At 46.2% G+C, this 23537-nt stretch overlaps 1 protein-coding gene across 1 annotated transcript; it reads left to right on the forward strand.

The window, feature by feature from the left end:
• The first annotated feature begins 232 nt into the window (after nt 1–232).
• Nucleotides 233–22864, forward strand: CHRNA4 (cholinergic receptor, nicotinic, alpha 4 (neuronal)). Its single transcript, XM_009893438.1, has 6 exons — nt 233–296; nt 1565–1716; nt 5108–5152; nt 5242–5351; nt 14950–16330; nt 22278–22864. The coding sequence occupies exons 1-6, from the start codon at nt 236–238 to the stop codon at nt 22401–22403; spliced, it is 1875 nt and encodes a 624-aa protein (XP_009891740.1). The 5' UTR covers nt 233–235; the 3' UTR covers nt 22404–22864.
• Nucleotides 22865–23537: the final 673 nt, after the last annotated feature.

The raw sequence follows: 23537 nt of genomic DNA on the forward strand, positions 1-23537 counted from the left end.
CGCATCTCCTGCCGGTATACGTGCATCTGGTCCCAGGGAAGAACATCCTTCTGCGAGGAAGAGCTGGGAATCAGTCAGAAGAGAAGAGAAAAAACTAACAAACCACAATCCTTTCCCAGAGACAGGTGAGAGGGAGAGAGTTTAGGGGAATGAAGCTGGAGGATCCAGAGAGTCAGAGAGGAAAAGTTGCCCTGAAGGGAGACGCTGCGTACTAGAGCCTGAGCTCTGCTCCACAATGGGATTTCTCGTGTCTCAAGGAAACCTCCTCCTCCTGCTGTGTGCCAGCGTCTTCCCCGGTAAGTTTGAGAAAGCTTTTCTACCCCTGCTCTGCTCTTTGGCTCTTTTCTCCCTTAGCCCTCTCAAAGGCATGCTGCGAACACTGGTCCCGATCAGTAAGGAATCTCCCCGACTCCTGCATCCTCCTGCCCCGTCGTCGCAGGTCCCCTAAATACCAGCCTCCGCTGAGCAGTGCTTTGTTTTTATTTTCTGCTCCTTGCCTGATTCGACGGGGAAAGGGTTAAAGCCGCGGTGGGGAAGGGGACAAGAGGGACAATACAGGCAGGGGCTCAGCATCCTGCTGCTTGCCGGGGTTTTTCTTCCCTGAGTAAAGTGTGTTAATGTGTCTCCGGGCTACAGCTCCGGCTGGGGAGAGCACAGCCAGCGCTCAGCTAATGCTTCCCTTTGTATAATCCAGGGCAGCTAAAGACTAAGTAGGAGCCATATTCCACGAGGGATGGGGGGAGAGCCCCCGGCTGCCTCTCCCCGCCGCCCGTGTCGGAGGATGCCTCCGCCTGCAGCCGGCGCGGGGGCGCAGCTCCCCCGGCACCCCCCTGCGACAAAGGTGGCTTTAATTTTTTAATAACCAACAGGCGCCTCCGACGGTTCCTTGAGAGTACGTGCAGGGTCAGGGCTGCTCCTTGCAGCCTCCAACTTTTAAAGTCATTATTGAGGGAAACGGTGCTCTCATTTTCCAATTTGTTCTCCCCCCCCATCTCCATCCTCTTCCTCACCCATCATTTTTGTGAAAGACCAACTATGAAGGTTGGTTTGAAGAGCTGAATTTCAGTCTGCCTTTGTTCTCCTGGTGCATTTGATGCCAGTTTTTGTGTGTAAATCTGAACCAAAATCCCTATCTCCCACCAGGAGGCTGCCTTTTCGGTTTTGCCTTGCCCTTCCAGCATCCCTCTCTTCTCCTTGCACACTTCAGTGCTAGAAACTTGCCACAAAGTAGCCATAAAAATTAAACCGGATTCAGGGGGAATGGTCCATGTAGTGTTTTTCAAATGGTTTTACCGATGCCCCCACTTTCTGCAGACCAATCCTGTTCTGCAATGGAAATCCTATGTTGGGAATTGGCCACAGTGGGAGAATAGAGTGAGAAATACAAGGCAATGCCTGGGGTAGTGGGGAGGCAAGTCACTGGGGTGGCATCACCCTCCCATGTGTCCCTACTTGCCCATTGCTGGGGTTAGTACAGGGGTTGCTCCCTGGAGAAGGCTCCACCTATGCTGGTGCTTGGAGCCGCACACGTATCATGCCACCGTGTGCCATGCCTTCCCTGCAGCCTTCGGCCACGTGGAAACCCGAGCCCACGCGGAGGAGCGTCTCCTGAAGAAACTCTTCTCCGGTTATAACAAGTGGTCCCGCCCCGTCGCCAACATTTCTGATGTGGTCCTCGTCCGCTTCGGCTTGTCCATTGCCCAGCTCATCGATGTCGTAAGTGCAACCCGTTTGTGCAAGAAACGGCCAGGATTAACGGGGTCGGGGCTTGGGGAGAGGCTCCTGGGGCATGCAGGTGATACTGACCGATCCAGGGTTGGGTTGGGAAGACTTTGCCCTTGGCAGAGAAGGGTTATCACACAGACAGCTCTGCTGGAACGAGGGATGGCTCATGCGAGTAGCTGGTCATCAAAGTGGATCCTTTATTCTTCATTTACTATAGGCAAAATCCCAAATTCCTTATCAAAATCCATGGGACTGATCACAGCAGAGCAGTGCAGCAACTGGTATCAATGCCAGAGAGTCTGAGCTAAGGAAAAAAAAAACCCAAATAGCTGATTTGGAGTTTGAGCCATAATTATTAACACTAATTTACACAACCTAATAGGAACAGTGGTTTGCGCATCTCTGGAAGATAGCTTGCCGGAAGAGCTTTCTGCAAATCAAAGTTTTGAGGGTTTTTAGCTAACGTGGCAGATACTAACAAGAAAATTGGTTCTGAATGTTTGCTCAAATAGAAGTTACACATGTGCAAACTGTATATGCTATGTACAAAACAGAGTGGTTTGCAGTCCAGACTGATGTGCACTGAAATGCTATTTAAGGGATTACTCTCTCACAGTGTGGTGGGGTCAAGCGTTGAATCCAAAGGAGATCCCTGCAGGGCTGCAGATGTTAAGCACATACAGAGCCTTTCTAGCTTGTGCAGATCTTACTTCCACATGTTTCTCTCTCCTGTTCCTGTTTGCACACAACACTTCCCAGGACAGCGTGTCTGGGCAGATGGACATCTCTTGAACAAATATCGGTCTCTCTTTTGGAGGCTCTCTGTCACTTTTTACTGTATTCCTGTGGCAGAGTAAAAGGGGTGATAATGGAAAGCGGAGCACAACTTGAAGACATTACTGGTGTAGGACAATCATAACTCCACAACATTTTATATTTTGAGATAAGAGTTTTGAGATGCGGAGGAAACAGAGCCGGGGTGGTGTGGGAGGTGGGCAATCAAGGGCAAGAGTTGCTGGAGAGTGGCACCTCCTTGTGCGGAAGCCATCAGCTTCCAGCTTTGCAGCACAGAAATGGTCTTCCATTCCCCTCCTCTCTCTTACGTCAGCCTGAGGGATCCAGGGCTGTTTGCAGTTGCTAATGTTGAAGTTGTACAGTGCTTATCTGAATAATTGATAAGACTAAAGATGAGACATTAGTGTCTGTGGAGGCATGAGAGAGACTTTCCATTATGCAGCTGCTGAATCGTGGAAGGATGGGATCGATGCACCTGCTTCGTAGTGCTTTTCCCAGTTTACTTAAGAAGAATTAATCTTCTTAAAATCATGCCAGTGGTTAGAAGTGCAACTTGCAGGCGGTTCCCTGCTGGGGCTGGTGGGTACGGCTGGAGGAGAGCTCTCATCCCCTCCCACCCCAGTCTGTGTGGTCGGGGACTGCTGACACCCCCTGCCACCACCGCAGCACTTGGACTGTCTCCTCCTTCCCGACAGTGACACTGTTTTGGTGCAAACCCCGCTGCAATTGCCAGACCCGACGTTCAGCTCCCAACGACAAAAAGTCTGAAAGAGAAATCAGAGCCGTATTCAAACTCCGGCTCCTGCTGACAAAAGGGGGCGGGGGGAAACAAAAAATCAATGTGGAACTCGACATCTCTGCATGTCCTTACCTCACCCTGGTGCGCTGAGGGTTTTCTGAGCCCAGAAAGAAGTGGTAAGGGATCAAGCACATGTCCAGGAGCAGCCACTGAGGAACTCCTAAGCCCATGTCTCTGCAGGACCTCATGTGCTGTGTTCACCTTGAGAAGAGAGGCCGGGCGGTGGAACACCACCATCAGCTCGGAGTCACCCGCTGTCCTCTGGGCTGGCTCCGTGCAGGAGAAGTCAGTGATGCAGGTGGAGAAGACAATCAGTCATTAGCACATTGTGAGATAAACCCAAGGGACTGGAGTCATGCTTCGCTTGGGACAGGAGGATGGCAGAGCCCTCAAGTGTAGCGATGGGCAGGAGTTTCCACCAAGGGTCTGCACCCAGCCAGGGAGGAGAATTCCAGTAAAGAGTACCATCTGCAGAACTGGGATCCCCAGTGCAGGGACTGTGGTGGAGACCTTCAGATGTTTGAATTACAAAGTGGTTGGAGAAGCAGATGCTCAAGGATTGGTCCAGGGCACGGCAGCCTCCTCTGGCGGCCTTCCTGATCTCTCACCTGCAACCAAGGAAGCAGCTGCATTTTTCCTTTATTTATTGCTCATTTGATTGTTTTTTATATTCTTCCTTCTTCCATGTGTTTCTGGTCCCTAATCCACAGACGAGGGTATCTCTGACCAGGTTTTACACTTGATGCCACAACAGCAATGAGGAGGCTGAGCAAGGGGAAGGCATATCTCTGCCACGAATCTCCTGGCTCTTAATGCTCAGAATTAATGCTGAGCTGCCACAAGAGCGAGGTTAATGATGAGCAGTTTGCTTCCAAATGAGCACTGTCAACTGAGCTGGTTTTGATGCCAGACCAAAGGAAGAGAGAAAAGAAGCAAACACAGAAATAAGCTCCGAGCTCTGGTGTGACACTTAAATCAGACCAGGACTAGGCTCTGCCCCACATAATTGGTCTTAGTTATTTACATAGGGGTTGTAACCAGCATGCAAGGCAAGCAGCAAGCAGTAATTAATTCTACTACAGTACCACCAGCATTTTATGCGCCTTGCATTATTTAAAAGTATACATATAGTTCTACTTTTCCATACTATTTGTACTTAGAGTTGGGAAAAAGTCTACCAACTGGCACCACGGATATATACCAGACGGTCCAAAGGTTACGTGTCAGCAGAGTAGCTTGGTTTTGTTCAGAAAAGCCAATCCATAGTGCTCAAAGTTCATGTGTTTCGGAGAAGGAGGAACACTGCTGAGATTCGTGTTTCCAGACCTGTGTTCACGGATAATGTTTCACAGCAGAAGTACTAAACACTGCTTGCAGGTGAAGCTGAGCATTGTAACTCACGCACACACATGTGAGTAAGGATATATATACCACCACCACCCTTCCTTCAGTGGTCAGGTCAAAGCCGAGCTGCGGAGCCCTTCCCTCCGCCTCTCCCCCTCATCCTAGGATGAATCCATCAGCACCGAGGAAAATCCCAATAAATTCAAGTCCGTCTGCTCACAAGATTGCTTAGGTGCAGGCTCAGCTGTTCAGTGGTATCAGGCAGCTGTGCCCTGTCCCGTGTTAAATGACAGCAACATCTGCTTTTTATTTCCAAGGTGGAACTTACATCTATTGCAGAGGTGATTTATAATTACAGAAACGAAGTACAATTAAGAGAAATTTAATGAGTTCCTTGGGCAGCTCCATCTGCTTCTGTAACCAATATCTGATCTTGCATTTCAGGATGAGAAAAATCAAATGATGACCACGAACGTGTGGGTGAAGCAGGTGGGTGCGCCAAAATATGTGCTCTTCCCTGTTCCTTTTTGGTTTTGCAATCTGAATTCTCCTACCTTTAACTGCCTTGTTTTTGGCAGGAGTGGCACGATTACAAGCTACGCTGGGACCCCCAAGAATATGAAAATGTCACATCCATCCGAATCCCCTCGGAGCTCATCTGGAGGCCAGATATTGTCCTCTACAACAAGTGAGTGTGGGCACTGTGGCCAAAGGGCAAACCTCTCCTTGCAAATTTTCTCTGCCTATGGTGTCAAGGGGCTTCTTGCACTTGTTCCTCCTTATTTTGTTCTCTGTGGTTGAATTCCATGTAGATTCTCATAATATCTGTCCCAGACGTGCCTTAAATAACATGACTAACATTCATCGCACAGGCTTTGTTCTCCTAATGATCCTTTCTCTGGACAGCAAGTTTTGTGTGGGATGTGGATATTGCTTTCTCTTCACGTGCCAGATACCAAATTAGGCTGAATTTGAGCTTTCAGTCCCCTCCAGTTTCATTTCACCAAGGAGTTCTCCCCTGATTCATCACCATCAACAGGAAAATCCAGTAGCTGAGGATGGGCTTAATATGCTAAAACATGTCAGACTTGCATGTCTGCAAATACTGGTTTCAGGTCAGCCCAATACCATTCCAGAATTATTCTTAAATAGGTATTTGTTCCTGATCCCAAATGCTTGAAATCTGTCTCTTGCATGGACATTTCCGAGGGAGCAGGTGGTTGTTTCCTTTCTTTCCTTTGGAGCCTGTTGATATTATTGGAAAGATTGTCCAAGTGCCAAGACTGTTTTCTCCTTAGCTTATCGTACCAGAGCTCTGCAGTCTCCTAGGACATCCCAGCCTCCCTCCCCAGCACAGGCTCCAGAGAAAACACTTGCTGCAAGCATCAAACAAAACCATCTTTGTATGTGGCTTACACTCAGGGAAAATGCACAACACACACCAGGCTCATTTTTAATAAACAGTTGCCTGGTTCTAGTTTGATAGGATTTTGCTTTTGTTTTCCAAAAATATGACCGAGGGAGGAATCTGTCTGGGTGATTGTGAGCTTTGGAGACTATGGAAATTGTTATCTTTCCCATTAGCTTGTCTCTGATCCTCAGTGGTGTAGAGTGATTGCAAACCTCTTGGAAATCACTGCATCCTCACATAGCACCTTTCAGAGATTAGACCAATGGAAATGACTAATTCACAGGCACTTGGACCTTCCTGTCCTACAGGGACACACTCTGAGCATGAACATTATGTTACAAGTGCCTCACACTGCAGCCAAGAAAGATGTTCACAGCTTCCACTGGAAGAAAATAAATGTCCCTGTCCTTCTTATTGATTAATTAGTGACAATGGTAAGGATTATTATTTTTGGAGCTTCTGATGGTTATTGTGGTGGACCATACAGCCAAAGGAAACAGTGCTACGCAAATCTCGAATGTCTATGGGACCTTTGTTGTCCAAGCCATCCATTTGCTGGAACTGCTGGTACACAAGATGCTGTTGTGTCATCTGCTCCCTTGGCTCACCATGGTCACCATGGTTGACGAGCATGGTCCACTAAAGAAGGATGCCTCAGTCTCCCTATGTGCAAGAGAAACTTTAGGACTTCATGCTGAAAGCAGCCCCCAGATGTCAACGGGCACCCAGACCTCTGAGCTGGGTAGCCTTTGGCTTCTGCCCCTTGCAGGCTCTCCCCTGCTCTCCTAGTTCACCACCGCTATCACCTGAGCAGCTACAGGGTCTCCAGGGAGCAGCTGCCTGTCTGGTGGCCACAGCAGCTATTCTAGAATGTCCTCCTTACCCTCTTCTGGGCTGCGAGTCTTTCAGCCTTGCCCACCTTATTGCTTGACTCAGTCTGATTGCAGGGAGGTATGGCAGATGGCAACTCTGACTGCATTGGTGACCTGCCACCGCGCAGGGAGGACTGGTGCCCCAGCTACCTAAATCCAAGCTACTTCTCTCCCTTTATCCACACTTACCATTAATAATCATGCGTTCCTCTGTTGGTTGTCATGAGTCTATCATGCATTTTTAATTGGTTACTTTATCCATGAATTAAACATGGATGTAGGCGCCAACCACTAGCCAGTCAGTAATGGTTTCCCATTAATTCCATTTCTTTTTATTGCTGTATTTGCCCACACTCTTTCATACAGTCTTGTGTAGACTGTTTTCTACCCTGGGATACACTTCTCTCTTCTATCTAACTTCCTGTCAAACGTATCTGAAGCTGCAGTCATTGTCTTAGTCGCGCTGCTCTAACAATCAGTTTGCATGGGTTTTAGGGGTTGCAGGGCAAATACAACACATGCAAGGCAAAAACTGTAGCACCATGGGACACCAAGATTTGGCTCTTCTGCATGTTAGCTCACCAACTGCATAACCAGACTGTTTCTCTTTGTGGGCATCTCAGCTACAAATATTTTAGAAAGAAAGGCTTTGCAAGCACAGTAACTAGTCATGGGCGATGCTAACAAGGATTCTGTCTCATATTTTACATCTATATATCTGAGATATGTATTGTTTAGAGGGAATTTAAAATACACGCACAGAATTCTGGATGCCTAAGGGCAAGAGAGTTGTGTGCAGAGACCTTGGTGGAAGAGAGAGAGTGGCCACATTGGCCTTTTGCACTGTTGAGGCTTTTTAATCTGAGTTATTTATTGCTTACCACGCGGGCTGGCAGAAGTGTGGTATTTCTGTCTGGGGTGACATCCTTCAGAAAAAAAGACTTTCTGGACAGGAGATTATACAAATGCCTCTTATTTTCGTCTTGGGGTATACCCAGAAATAGTGAAATTTAAACTGATTTAAGATTTACATCTTTATGGAAAGCTAACCCCTTGTTGTGAGGTTATTCTCATATCTAAGCTCATTATTGCCAAAACCTTCCATTTATCCACTCTAGAGGCCCAAATTAAATCAGTAAACTCAGCTGGTTTGGCCTAGAGAGTATATGTCGTTGTCAACATTCATAAGGAATCTAAAACCAAATTAATATCCTACAGGGAAATTAATATGCTGTTGAATTTTCAGGCTTGATGAGATAAGTTCCAAGACTCTGTAAATAGTTTCTACTGGATGTGACAAAACATATGTATTACAGAGAGATATGAGTTAATAGTGAAGCAACAAAGCTGCTTCTTCTCTGCCAAGAAGGCCAGCTGTTCCTTATCTGAGGCTGTAAAGGCTCTTCAGACACCACCAAATCATTTATAAATGAATTATCTAATCCTCTGCATTCACTTATTTTCCCATTCATGAATGGACTTTAAGCACATTTTAGTTTTCCATTGTATATTTAAAGAATTTTAATTTTTTTGGTCTAATCAGGGAATAAGTCCTTGGGGCTGCATTTCAGTATTTTTTTCTTTGCTTATCCACCACTGCGTTGAGTGATTTGGACACCGTGCCACACAGAAACTCCAGAGGAGAACACCCTGAAACTGCTGGTTTGCAGCCAGGTGCTCCAGTTGGTAAAGGCTGCCCAGAGGAATGCCAGACTTGAGCCTAATGGACAGAGAGAAAACTTGAAATGTGAGCTTCCCTGGCTAGTTTTCAACCAGATACTCATGATAGCGTTTGTCTTCTCCAGCCTGATGTTTGTAAAACCTGGGAAGAAGCTACTGGGAACATTCAGATTTCAAAATTTTCTTTTTTCTCAGTATTTTCTGGTGTTAGCTGTTCCGAAAAGAAATCCCTGCCTTAGTCTCCACAGTCACAGAAAACAAAAAGGATAAAAGACAAGAAGGGAATATACATGAAGGGAATTCAAATACAAATTTTGGTAATTAGGAGTGGGAAACATCTTGAGGAATTCACCCAGTGGTAATACGGACACAAAGATTTGCTGGACTGGGTTAGAAGATCATCCGGCAGGCGGCTTTTGAAAATCACGAGAAAGCAAAGAGTTCTTTTGAACTAGACTATAGCAGCTTGTTCTTTTGAACTATACTATGATGTTTGCAACCACTGAGACTTATGGAGTAACACTGGTTTCCTGACTCATCCCAAAACTGTTTGGAGGAGAAATACCCAAATATGCCCTAGTCTAACCTTTAAAATATTAGAAACTTTCTTGATATTTTTCTTGGTGTGTGAGTGTGTACTTGGGCAGATCGTGGCATTTTGCACCAGACTGCACTTATTATAGGTCCATAATCACTACTTCACACTTCAGCTTTCCTGATTCTTCTGGGAGTTTAAATGACTGTGTTTCTGGAGAGGAACTATATCTTTAAATACCTTTGAGGTTTGCTGCCAAGCTCGATCCAATAATACAGGAATTGATAGAAATCTGTAAGAGGGATCTCCCTTGTGGGCTGCTGCTGTGTTAGCATCCAAGGACTCTCCTACCATTATGCTAAGGACAAAGCTGGAGTTTTGCCTACAAAATGCTGATGAGGATGCCTGACAAAGGGAAGAGTTGAAGGAAAATGCACAAATTTAGCACTGTTAGAGCCTTCTGAGAAACTTGTGCTTATTTCATCATAGTAGCACAGCCATTTCTGAGACAGATGCCCCTTTTACTGAGGAATGATCAAAATTTTGGTTACCAATGATTTCTAAACATCTGAAGCAAACAAAAGCTGGGATGGGACCTACAGATGTACACATCAGTGCACAGACGTCTCTGCGTACCCAAGGTGTACACATCTGTTTTGTACCCAAGTTGCCAAGACCTTGGAGATATTTAAAACCCAACTGGACAAGGTCCTGATCCTCTTGTAGCTGGCCCTGCTTTGCGCAGGGAGTTTGAACTAGATCATCTCCAGATCTCCCTTCCAACCTGTGAATTCGTAGTTACCATTTTGGTAGCACAAAACAATTGTTAAACAAAATATTCTCTGATTTGCCTTTGGAGAGTATTTTAATCTGAACAGTACAGAAGCATCTCTTTAACGTCTACCAAAGGGGTACAGGGTACATTCTTTAAAGGGGTCTTGAATGTCCAATTTGTCTTGGTTACTGCTGTTCAGTGAAAAATGCTTTAAATGAGGACATTCTAGTGATATCCATATATGTATATAGCCAATTTTCAGGCTTTAAAAGCGCTGTTTGGATTTAAAGTGTATCATCAGGAATTAAAATAAATGTGTGCCTCATTTACATGCATTCTGAAAACATTTAATTTTGAGAGATGATGTATCTCCCCACTGCAGGGAAAATAGAAACTTGCGGGGAAAAAAAAAAAATTCTCCATCAGCAGAGCTTTTTAATGAAATACGGTTGAAGGCTGCCAGTAAAACAATACCATTCTTGAACCCTTATAAACTTAGAAGACTTTAGAAGAGCAGCCTTTATTCTCAAAATGAGGAATCAAAGGCTGCAGAACACAGCAGCGCTATTTTTGTTGGCAAAGGAATAAGCAATCGCCTTCTCTTTTTATTGGTGTGCGCTGTAGTATTTGACATGAAAATATAAGAGCTCCAGTACTTTATTACTGACAGACTTTTAGAGCTGTCAGGTCAGAGTAATCAGGAGAGCCCGATTATCTTAATTCTCAAGTTCTTGTTGTGATGTTTACCTTGCACTCGCTCCTTCTTCTAAATGGTTTTTGATGACAACTGTCACAACACAGTGGTGTAGACAGAACGAGATGAAAATGTGCTACCACTATAAAGGAATGACTGCAGATTTTCTCTGTCCCAGTATATCACATCTCCCACCTTCCCATCTAAGGAAATATCCACGTTATGCAGTCAGGGCTGCCGGCACAACTTGGCCAGGAACGGGATTTCCCACAGCAAAGCTTTCCACAAGAAAACAAGGTTTCCCCAGTCTCGTAACTGCAGACTTCATTTGCAGTCGGTTGTCTGAACTTCACCCCTTGGAGGAGACTGGAGAAAGGCTTTGGAAGACCATCAGCAGCCAGGTGACCTTATTTGCTCCCTCACTCACGTCAAGAGGAGCAGAATGAAAGCCTCACCCAGGATGAAGCCATCTCCAGGTTCACCCCGCTTGGGCAGGGCGCCAGCAAGCGTAGCTTCCAACCCAGTAAGCATATGCTTGAAGATCCAGTGTGGGTGGTAAGCTTGGGGAAGGAAGCAAAAATATATCTGTGCGCGAAGGGTTAAAACAACTGCGAACACTCCCTTTGCACGATGTAGCTGGCTTGGATACAGGCTGTATACAACAGCATGGCTGATGCACAAATTGCTCAGGTACCTCTACGCTGAACTGCAATGAGAAGTTCAAACGTGCCCGGTAAGGTCAGGGATTACTTCAGAGCCCTGCTAGGTTGGTGAGGGAGAAGCAGGAGGGTCCCAGGGTGTTTTATGCCTCCTCAGAGTCATTAGCTGACTCTCAAATGCAAGAAGCGATTCTGCTCATGGTTTCACTCCTGCCATGGCACTGCAGGCAAAATCCAGCTTGGAAGGCAGTACCGGTGTTATTCATAATAATGTGTGAGCCAAATTGGACCTAGGATGAGGCTGGGTTTGTTAGGCAGGCAATTAAAAAATACCTTCCTCATCAAAGAAACAGATCAATTATGGAAATAACTGGCACACGAGATCTCCAGCATCACACTGGTTACATCTCGAAGACAGGCGTGTGGCTGGTCACGCAGAGACTGCAATATTGCCAGATGGGACATTTCTGGGAATGAAACACAATTACGTGAATGATTATTGTTCCTGGATGAATTTTTAGCAAGAGTTTCATGCCCTTTTCCAGCAGTTTTCAGAAGGAAAAACACACGTGTGTGTTATTTGCCCAGCCGCTAACACATTGCTCGACCTAAGAAGGGAAACACTAGCGGATGCTCATTATCCCTTTTCTGTAATATGAGTCCAATTATAAATATATTGTTCCATTAATGAATGATTCAATCATGCCTCTGAGATCTCATTAAACACAGAATTGGATTCCAAATTCCTATCTAGATTTAGAAAGAAAACCACTGAGAACCGCAAACGCTGGACTGTCACTTGCTGTGCATGTTGCATGTCTCAGTCTGGCTTTACAGTGCAGGCGAACCCAGGAGAAAAAAAAAGACGGTTTTCATCCAGAGCAAGTGGTCCTGGAGTGTAAATTAGATTTAAGAAAGAAGAGGTAAGAAGCAAGTTGTGTGCACAGTAGAATGGCATCACTTGGTTTTACTCGCATTGGAGTAAACAACAACGGTGGTTTTGCCTTGATCCCTTTGAGACAGCAGTCTGGGTTTGTACAGATTTTTAGCTTTCCTGTCTTAAAAAAAAGGAGACATTTTAAAGCTTTAGAAGAAGTCTAGTTCAGAGGTCAAAAGGTACTGGGTCCTTTTGTGTTCTTTTGTTTTTCCAAAACCTGCCACAAAGAGCACAGGCTTTCCATTACAACAACGAAGAAGAGTTTAGTAAAAAATCCACCACCAACAATAATTCTGAGTTTATTTTTTCCATTGATTCAACCAACCTGGAAAATTGTCTCAAAAGGCAGAGATGTGGGCTGTGATCCTGGGGGCCGGGGGCGCGTGTCATCTCTGCCCAGATATCTTGTTAGCCAAGACAGCTCACTGAGATCCCGCCTCTGTTTCCCAAAATGAGCAATACACCAGTCCCACTGGGAGCCAGGGTGGTCACACGGACTGACAGAGATGCTCCACAGGGCAAGAGGAAATATCAGAAAGCCTTTTTCTTTTTTTCCCTCTTTTGCATATGAATTAATGGATGGTCTCTCGAAGAAATAAATTTAGGGAAGTTCCTCTGCCTTCTGCAGCTTGCGGGACCCCGCCAGGTCATCCCCGTGTTGTTTGCCTTGCTGCTGGTGAGGAGGAGGAGAGGAGTGACCCCCGCGCAGCCCGTTGCTGCTGTCAGGGCACATCTGAGCGCTGAAGCGGCAGCGCGGGGCCGAGGGAGTTTGCCAACTGCTGGGAAAGCGGCCGCAGGCTGGATGGGCTCCAGCCGGGAGGGCTGGGCAGGAGCAGAGAGCTTTCTATCCGTACCAGCCTGAATAATTCATCTCAAGTTTTTAGCAGAAGCGGTCCCTCCCCAGCTCAGCTTCTCCTTCGTTCAGCAGCATTGCGGTTTGCAACTCGGCATCGCCCAACAGGCTTCTTCCTCCGTGTCCCCGAGCTCTGCAGCAGCTCCAGACGGGTGTGTAAGACAGTCCCCGATCCCTCACCGCTTTTCAGATGCTCTTTTCCCTGTTCCTGCAGCTAGACTTGAGGGCATTGCTCTACAAACAGATTCCACCTGCTTTTTTCCAGTTGGGATTTCAATCTTCCAGACGTTTTGCTCAGGATGAAAAAAAATTTGCAGCTTTACCCAGCGCTCACCCGCCTTTTAAGGCTGCTTGAACTAAGGTGTTTGATCCAGGATGTAACTGTCCAAGGATACCAAAATTCTCTGTCTGCAAGTAGAAATCAAGGAAGAAAGAGGGTCTGAGGTTTCAGCCAGTCACTACACAAAGAGGCTGCAGGTGTAGGAGCTCGGCTCTTTTTCAGGGGAAGGTGTAATTTTGTGATTCAAGCACCCGGTCTCCACCACAGTGATTATTTGAACAAGGAGATATGTCTCTTGTGCAGCTCTGAATGTTTCAGTTTTTCTCTTTGTGTGGGCTAACGCAGGCTGCGGACCCTGCAGACACCGCCTGGGGGAAGGACATTGCTGTAGAGAAGGTACCCACGGACTTGGCCCCAGATGTGGAGTTTGTCACCGTCCACACGTCCTCCTCTCTGAGAGCAGGGGAGGAACAGGGCATGGCTTAGCCATGCAGGGCACTAATAACCTGCTGTGCTAATTGAATCTATTAATGAGCTAATTTCTTTCGGTGGCCTCCACACACTGGGGCAAGCCGCAGGTTCAGTGTTTCAAGCGTAGCAGCAGAGCTGTGGGTGTGAGGAAGGAGTGGAGCTGCGGCTGGTGATGCTGAGGCAGGTGGAGGACAGGGCCGTCTCCAGGGCTGAGGATCCCATCCCCAGAGGTCCTCCGTCTCCCTCCTTGCTCCAACACTCTTATAGATCAAGTATGGCATTCCCTGATGGCCTTTCTTCCCCCAAATCCCCAGTGCGCTTGCTTCTCCGGTTGCCTTTTTCGATCTCCTTCCCTTGTATCCCAGTCCTCATGACGAGCTGGAAGCAGATGGTGTCATGGGTGCACGGCGCGATGCTGCAGGAAATCAGTGCACTTTTCCCACACTGCCCAGCTGAGAAAAGCAGATCCAAACAAACAAACAAAAAAGCACTCTTTATGCAGTAGCTTTTTCACCGTTATGGAAAATGGCTTTCTGCTATAAAATCCTGAGGTTTTATCTATTTATCTTATACCAGAGCACAGCCCCCAATTTAGAGTCCCTGTAAGAAGACACCATAAAAGACAGCTCTCTTCCTGAGTGGGAAATCAAGAGATTAACTTTCATTATTCCTATTAATAGGATGTTCTCGCTGTTTTTCATGTAAGAGACTGAATGATTACCCAACACCCTTTCATTTATAGCAGCTGTCACAATTAATTCTGCAGAGACCACAGTCACACTACCTGAGAGTGGTTCCTCCCACCTCTCTAAAGCAAACTCAACCCTTTCTAGGGCATTTATGGGACAGCTTCGAGGAAAACTTGTGTATATTCCCCTCAAGGACCTGACTTATGCAAGGTGAGGGATGACATTTGCATGCAAATTCAGTGCTTACATAATCCCACAGAGTTAAAAAACCACTGGACAGAGTGGATGGATCCAGTGTTAGCACATGGTGTACATCGTGCGTCTCCCAGGTGCGTTTTTGGAAGCCAGGCAGTAAATATCCTATTTCTTTAACAGAGTTGAGAAGTCCCAGAGAAGCCTTAGTCTTTTCTTATCTTCTGTCTCTCCCCAGTGCTGACGGTGACTTTGCAGTCACCCACCTGACCAAGGCTCACCTCTTCTATGATGGGAGAATTAAATGGATGCCACCTGCTATCTATAAAAGCTCCTGCAGCATCGATGTTACCTTCTTCCCCTTTGACCAGCAAAACTGCACAATGAAGTTTGGCTCCTGGACCTATGACAAAGCCAAGATAGACTTGGTGAGCATGCACAGTCATGTGGACCAACTGGACTACTGGGAGAGCGGGGAATGGGTCATCATCAACGCTGTGGGCAATTACAACAGCAAGAAATATGAATGCTGCACAGAGATCTACCCCGATATAACTTATTCCTTCATTATCCGGAGGCTGCCACTGTTCTACACAATCAATCTGATCATCCCCTGCCTGCTGATCTCCTGCCTGACTGTCCTGGTCTTCTACCTGCCCTCTGAGTGTGGGGAGAAGATAACCTTGTGCATCTCCGTGCTGCTGTCCCTCACTGTGTTCCTGCTGCTCATCACAGAGATCATCCCATCTACCTCCTTAGTCATCCCCCTGATTGGAGAGTATCTTCTCTTCACCATGATATTTGTTACCCTGTCTATCATCATCACTGTCTTCGTGCTCAATGTGCACCATCGTTCCCCACGTACCCACACGATGCCTGACTGGGTAAGGAGGATCTTCCTTGACATTGTCCCACGCCTCCTCTTCATGAAACGTCCCTCCACAGTGAAAGACAATTGCAAGAAGCTCATTGAATCCATGCACAAAGTAACCAACACGCCAAGGCTTTGGTCTGAGACTGACGTGGAGCCCAACTTCACTACCTCATCTTCCCCCAGCCCCCAGAGTAATGAGCCATCACCCACGTCTTCCTTCTGTGCCCATCTCGATGATCCAGCCAAGCCTCAGCCTATCTGCAAGTCCCCTTCTGGGCAATACTCTGTGCTGCACCCAGAGCCTGTACAGGTGACCTGCTCCTCTCCACAACCCTCACATCACCCCCTGAGTGACACCCAGACCACCTCCATCTCGAAAGGCAGATCACTAAGTGTTCAGCAGATGTACAGCCCCAACAAAGCAGAAGAAGGAAGCATCCGCTGTAGGTCCCGGAGCATCCAGTATTGCTACCTGCAAGAGGACTCTTCCCAGACCAATGGCCAATCCACCGGCTCTCCAGCATCCCAGCGGTGCCACCTAAATGAAGAGCAGCCCCCGCACAAGCCCCCTCAGTGCAAGTGTAAATGCCAAAAGAGCGAGGCAGCCGGCACGCCAGCTCAAGGAAGCAAGACTCCCAGCGCCAAAGAGCAACATCTGCTGTTGATGTCCCCAGCCCTGAAGCTGGCAGTGGAAGGGGTTCACTACATCGCAGACCACCTGCGAGCAGAAGATGCAGATTTCTCAGTAAGTATGCTAACTTGGCCTGCTCTCCTTGGGTAAGTAAAAAATTACGTGCTCAGGAAGCCCCACTACACCTGGGGGCTATACGGAGAGTATACTTGCTGATGTAGGCTCAGCCACCCCTCGTACTGTGCTTTTTGAGCACATTGGCCACTATAGGCCCAGCTGGAGAATTTGTCCTTGGAGTCTTGGCAGGCACGTGGGCCAAGGAGGCAGTGCAACCAAACCATGCTCAGGGCTGCTCTAGAGCAATAGGATTCTCCAGCAGAAAAGAGGAGTAAAGTTGTTGTTGGGTAGGAAGGAGGCAGCTGAGACTGTGAAAGAGACCCAAAAAGCAGTCATCTGGTGGGAACATAGCAGATTTATTCTTTACAGAGAAGCCTCTGACAGACAGGGAATTCACACTCTCTCTTTTTATTAAGCATTGACTCTGGCTACTGAGCCTGGGAAAGCAAATTCCCAAAATAGGTTGTGGATGTGGGAGGCGCGTAGTGGCATGGGGACATTGCAGGGTATGTTTAGCTCTGCGTGATGCAATTCCTCATTAGTGGACTTCCACTAGAGCAGTTGGCTCTGTGCAGGAAGGTGGGCGGACAGACAAATTTCACGCTTACGCTGAAGGGGTAAATACGGCCACAAATAGAGCAGGAAAGTAGAGGCTGAAAGAATTTCTTTTAATGGAGACGGTGATGCATGTACAAATGCCACATCCTTTCACACTTCTTGTAGCTCTTCCCCTGCAATACTATGGATGCAGCCTGCTAGCTAATTATGGGCATAATGAAGGAAGCGACAAGATAACCTGAAGTTTGTATTCTTGCTAAAGAAAAGTCTTATCTAGCTTTTCCTAGAGGGATCCATCAGCAAAAGGTACTTTTTCAGCTGCGCTTACAGTTTGATTTGTCAAGATTTAGAGGCAATGCAAGTCATAGTGCTTTTATGCAAGACTTCCTGGGCATGAAGAGTGTCTTTATATTTGCATTTTTCACAGTACTGAGCACTTAGCAGCAGCAACAAAAGATTAAGTGCTACTGTCCATTTATATACTCTTTGGTGCCGTAGTTTGAGAGGCCTCTGTTCTTTAATGTATTTCACTTCACCACATCCCTTTGAGGAAGTAACTGTTTATTCCTCATGTTGAGGAGTGACAGCCAAAATACAGAGATGAGGCGACCTGTTCAAGGTCACGGAACAAATCTGTGGCAGAGATGGGCTGTCAGTCCCCATCTTCATTAGTTGGCAGCCCAGCACTCTTTGCCGGGCTGAAGCACTTCACAAGCACGTTAGGACTGCAGGAATTAAACACTGCTCTCTCCTCCTAGCAATAATCACAAGTAAACCCATGGAAGTCAGTTGATTTTAACTCACTTGTTTCCCCATGGTGCAAATGAAAGAATATTACACCAATAATACTTCCCATTTCAACTGATTCTTTTTCTGCTAAGCTTGTTGATATCATCAAGAACTGAGTCGATGAATGCCTTGGGTTCTTTCATTTTAATCCATGATTGCAACTTTCTTTAAAATGAAAGCAGTCTTCAGAAGCCACAAATTTTCTTCTTATACCTTCCACTACTCGTCCCTCTTGAAATGAAGTGATTATCCTGAGGAGAAAGCTATTTACAACACTAAACATCAAAAGCAGCAGAAGAGGAGCAGTTTTGAGGGCTCTGACCAGACCTCCTGCCAGCACTGCCCGCGAGCAAAGGCACCAGGAAAACATCCAGCAATGCGCGGAGAAGGGTCACCCCCAGGACCACCGACGCATCAGGCTCCTCAGGAAGAGCCTGCAAACCTGCCCGCAGTTTTCTGCTCTTTCACAGCAGCTGCGGTTGGCACGGTAGGCAGAGGTTGGGGGAAGAGTTGCTGGCCCCGGTCTGAGGCTATACTATTTTCTCTGTCTGGATCCCAGTAAAGTCAAGCAGGAAAGCACGTTTTTTCTCCAGGTGGAAATTACAAAGAAGAAGGAAATATGATCTTCTGGAACTGAAATTTACTGTAACGAGCAGAACCGATCTAATAAAATGAGAATTTATTGGGGAAAAATCAGTACTCAGAAATTTGCTTTCATCTTAAAATCAAATTGTGGCATTTCTTCATGCAAGTCTTCAACAAATCTATCAGCAGGCACCTCTGATGCAGTTGCAGCCCCTGAGACACAGCTTGCTGTCTCTTGGGTAATATTTTCAGAGACATGCACCTTCCCAGAACGAGAATAGAGCTTCTTTTGAAGTTCCTGTCTTTTTTCTAAAGCACCATTGCCACGGGGGCAGTGCTTCTAAATTAAAAGTAAATAGCTCATTTAATTAAGTGCTTCAGCAAAGAGAAAATGGGAAATGCAAGAGGCAGTTGTTTGTTACAAAAAGATATCTGCAAACAATACAAACACAACGGTACACTGGGGAAAACGCAAGACCAAATTGTCCCAGCATATGATAGAAATGCCATTAGAAATTAATTACAGACTGAGAAGCAAAACAAGTTGCATGTCACACACAAGTCAAAATAACCAGACACCAACAGCACCGTCTGGAAAGCTTTGTTGTCCTCATGCCTCTGTGCAACTCCGGACTACTCTAATACAAAGACTTTGAAGACAGCTTAAAATTAAAATGGGAGAGAATGTAACTGAGGGAGGGGGAAGCACGGGATAATCTCACCGGTTTATTTTTAACAAAGTACGATAAAACCACTCGGGACTGCTGTAATCTGTGTTGCAGGCTCTGGGTCCTGGTGATCAGATGTCACCAAGGCACCTCAACCCTCCACTCAAATCCTGGGGCAAGACGCCCTGCTCCCACTGCTCAGACCTGCACGGAGCTGGACCAGGGAAGAGCTGCAGGTTCCCTCACTTTTCGGGAATTTGGGGGTGGGGGAGTCAGCTGGCTCCTGCCCCTGATCCGTTCCCAAAAATAGTTTTGAGTGAGCTTCTTAAAACCTAATCAAAATACAGCTCAGGAGTTGGGGTGGCAGATGTTGACAGCTGCATGGATGTTCTCAGAGAGGCCTCTGCGGATCATGCTCCACGTGAGGTGCTGGACCACAGGGAAATGCTACAGTGCTGTCAGAAAACAAAACAAAACAAAAAATCCAGATAATTTTCTTTTCCTCCTCCTCCTCCTCCTCCTCCTCCTCTTCTTTTTTTTTTTTTCATTGTCTCTGCATAATTTCCAATTTCACCCTTCTGTGCTCTCAGTCTGAAGCTGGATATTGATTTTGCGAACATCCAACGCGCTCCCAGCCATCATTCTCAAGATGGGCTGAGTATTTATGCATATGCCATTACATTTGAAAGCAAATATCTGTTGAACTTTTCAAGTTGTTCCTCTTCTCCCATTTCTCCCTTCTTTCCTCATAAAGAAACTTACCTAGGTCACTTATTTTCTTCATGTGATCTAGCACTTATTTTTACTAGCACAAATACTCAAAAAAGTTTATTTTGCCGCAATGGGGCACTATTTACTCAATCCAACTTTCCAGTTGGACATCAGACGGTAAATTTCAGATTTTCTTAACACATTGGTTGCATCATGCGACACTAATCCCATAAACACAATCATCCAGAGCTTGCTTAGCTGCCCTCCTCACCAGGAATTTTAAGCATCAGAGACTCACTCCAACTCTCAGCAAGTGATGAATAGATCAGAAAACATACAGCAAAGGGGAGTTATCCACTGAGACCTTATCCTTGAGATGAGAGAATTCCTTTTGATGTCAAGGGTCACTGTTTCTTTTACTCACCCTAATTATAGATGGATGCACTAAGGGCTGTACAATCATAAAACAACATGGTTTCCCCCAAGAAGATAACAAGCTTCAGGATGAATCTCAGTTGTTTACCTCTACCTATTGAATAGTAAAAGTCTGCTTAACTTGGTGCTGTTTTTAAAGGGAACAAAATTATCCACTGCAAGAAAATATTTAACCAATTCTTACACTTTTGAAAATGTTCAGGTATTCCCCAAAAGTCAAGATACTTTGTTCGGAGAACAAATTATGTGAAAATATGATATGTTCTCCGGTGCATGCCTCATTTCCCAATTCACAAAGCTGCTTTCTGAGCCAAAGAGCTGGAGCAATACTGATGGTTTAAATGCCTGACCAGGCAGTCCACATGGCAAATAACGAGAGGCATAATTAAAAGAGCTCACTTTGCTGGCGTCACTTCAGCTGAACGTTGTCTGTTTTGAGGCACAGAGTGATGACAGGTACTTAGCAAATACGTTGGAAGACTCATGAAGAGTTTATGAAGGGTTCAGCATGCCAAAATGAGGTAAACGCACATACCTTACCTGCAAGGACTAATTCTCTTAGCTCAATAAATTGTCATAGCATGAGTCACAGAAACCAGAGTTGTATATTCTCTCCCTCTGACACATCATGGTTTCTGTGGACCACCCATGAGGTATAAGATAAAATTTAGTGGTGCATCTAGTGCATTTTGGTCTAGTGGGAGGTGTCCCTGCCCATGGCAGGGGGGTTGGAACTCGATGATCTTCAAGGTCCCTTCCAACCCAAACCATTCTATGATTCTATGATCTGTGACTGATGAAGAAAGAGAAGACTCAAGGTGAGTTTTCAGAGCCACTGTGTTGTGCTCAGAGCTTGTTTGTTTGTTGCTTGACAGATCATAGTATTTTAGGACCTGAAGTTGCCTCTGTATCTGTGAAAACATCACCTGATGCTAATGGCTCTTTCATTGATATCTGGACTGCTTTCTTTACCAAAATTAATTTTCAGCATAATCAGCAAACCCTTAAGAAAAAATATAAAATCAAGCCAGGTCTCCTACAAATCGTCGTTCAGCTCACACCTACTGTTCTGGGCTACTCCCTTATTATTGCCTCTGTTTAAAACAAACCTGGGATCTGTGGATGAAAAGGCCTGTGCCATTAGTGTTTTATCACTATTGTACTGTGCTTTTCACTCCCGATGTACACGGGAGCTTTGGGCAGGGTGAAGCCAGTGTTTGCTCAGGGTCACAGTAGGCGCAGTAAAGCAGCCCCAGCGACGCGCAGCCTGGGCTTTGCCACCTCCTCCTCCTTCCACCACACTCCCGCCTTGCTGCGATCACAGCCGCCAAAGAGGTTTGAGCTAGCTCCTGCTGAGATGTTTTCCCTAAAGAGCGAGGCAGCGTGCCAAATTCCAGCCCTCGGGTCTGTTGAGCACCAAGTGGTATATTGTAGGAAATTATAATGGGTACAGCCATATCAAATAAAACTTTGCCATCTGATCAGTCCTCTTCCTGGGAAAGAAATTAATAACAGCAATGTAATAAAAGAGGTTTTCATATGTATGTGGTTTCTTTCTTAATGAAATAGCCATTTACAATTCTTGCCTGATGGTATTAATAAGTACTAGACCTCCCCAGAGAGGAATTGCTGGAAAATCCTCCCACAGCAAGACAAAAGTAGGGAAAAAGCCGGGTGAGGAAGACCAACTCTTTTATTTGCTCGTTCATTTTCACTGCTTACTCACCCAAAGCTGTAAATCCCTTTGCAGAAAGAGTTTGCCTTGGTTAATCTGTAAGCAAATCTGTTTACGAGCATGGGAAAACGAGTAATTTCTTTCCCCCTCACCCCACCCTCCCCAGCCTGAATCGCAGCCTCATTTACACACCCAGTTACAGCTGCTGCTTATGGAAAACGGGATAGTGAGTGTGCAGATGAGCTTAATTATCCATGGGCGTATGACATCCCTGAGGAGCTGTGAACAGGGTTTGCAATTGTGCGTGCACACCCACACAGTCTGGGAGTCTGTCTCCCACATCAGCAATTGATAGAATGAATCTTTGCCATTGTATAGGACCACTAAATGTATGTGAGACCTTCCCCTCTGACCTCTGGACTTAAATGAAAATATCCTATTTCGGAATAAAGCGCTAATGATCTTCATAAGTTGCAATCTCATTTAAACATTAATAATCAGCCTTTCATCTCTGTGTTCCCAGGTGAAGGAAGACTGGAAGTACGTTGCAATGGTCATTGACCGGATCTTCCTCTGGATGTTCATCATTGTGTGTTTGCTGGGAACTGTTGGGCTCTTCCTCCCACCGTGGCTGGCAGGAATGATCTAAACATAGCCCCAGAAGGAAGAAAGTATATCCCACTCTATGGATTTTAGTTCACCTGGAAGGAGAGGAGCAGAGAAATGGAGGCAGCCCTTTGAATAATTTACTGCGTGTCCGCGCTTGAGTTGCTCCAGAGCTCTCTGGGAATACTTTCCGAGGTCGCGTCGTTTTGCCAAGCCATTTTCATCTCCTCCATCTAACTTAGGGGAAAAGTTCTTATCGAAGTCTGTACATAGCATGGTGGCATTCATTGGCATATACTCAGCAATGTAAGAACACGAGCTTGTTCCCTAAAGCAGCACATAAAGAGGCTTCGCACCTACAAACCAGCCCCTGGCAAAGTAGCTCCAGTTATCTGCAGAGGTCTCAGTGTGCCCTGCCTAGTAATTTTGCCCTGTCGAGCTTAAGCGGTTCAGAACTGTGTGTCCTTGTATGAGTCATTTTATAAATAAAGTTCCAGATGTGGGGTGCCTGTGCAGGATGTGGTCTGTGGTCAGCTGGTTAAAGACGGACAGGCTGAAAAGGCTGAAAGGTTTGCTCGAGGCAGCTCAGCCCCGTTGGGAGCAACGGTGGTCATTAGCACAGCAGCCGCAGCCTTTACGTTGAGAGCTTTTACTTTGGCCAACGACCTTCAGAAGACGTGGGGACCATAGCTGAGTGAGGATCATGTGCGTGAAGGGAGGATTTGAGGTTAAGGTTCGGACTGTTGTTGGCAGCACTTCAGTGTATTTTCAAGGGAAATTTCCTGGATCCGAGTTATGGCTGCTGCGAAATAGCAGAGGGTCACCCTGAGCTGAAAAGCCCTCGCTGTAGGTAGGGAAGGTACTCAGAGATGGGGAAGCCAAAAGAAAAATCCAGGAGGGTGCATTGCTGTAATAAGGAAATGTGCCATTACATGGGGAAACCTGAACAGGACACACAGCCACACTTGGGAATTCAGAATGGCACTTTGCAGAAACTACAGGTAATATGGCCCTAAATTTGGCCCGTTGCTTCAGCAACTCTGCTTCTATCCAAACTAAACCCACCTTTTTTGCATGTCTTGTCCTTGCTTTGGGATCTGCAGGGAGAAGGCAGGGACAGGCACCACCAGCCAGAGGGAAGGGGGGACGCTGGAGCCCTGTCCTACCGCAGGGACAC

This window comes from Charadrius vociferus, unplaced genomic scaffold (assembly GCF_000708025.1).
Source record: "Charadrius vociferus isolate BGI_N301 unplaced genomic scaffold, ASM70802v2 scaffold259, whole genome shotgun sequence".
NCBI classification, from domain to species: domain Eukaryota; kingdom Metazoa; phylum Chordata; class Aves; order Charadriiformes; family Charadriidae; genus Charadrius; species Charadrius vociferus.

Bases quoted from the DNA above. Each gene is read 5' to 3' on its own strand.
- CHRNA4 (XM_009893438.1), top strand. From the start codon at position 236: ATGGGATTTCTCGTGTCTCAAGGAAACCTCCTCCTCCTGCTGTGTGCC. The intron at 1,717-5,107 runs GTAAGTGCAACC...CTTGCATTTCAG, and splicing joins TTGCCCAGCTCATCGATGTC to GATGAGAAAAATCAAATGAT. The intron at 5,352-14,949 runs GTGAGTGTGGGC...GTCTCTCCCCAG, and splicing joins GATATTGTCCTCTACAACAA to TGCTGACGGTGACTTTGCAG.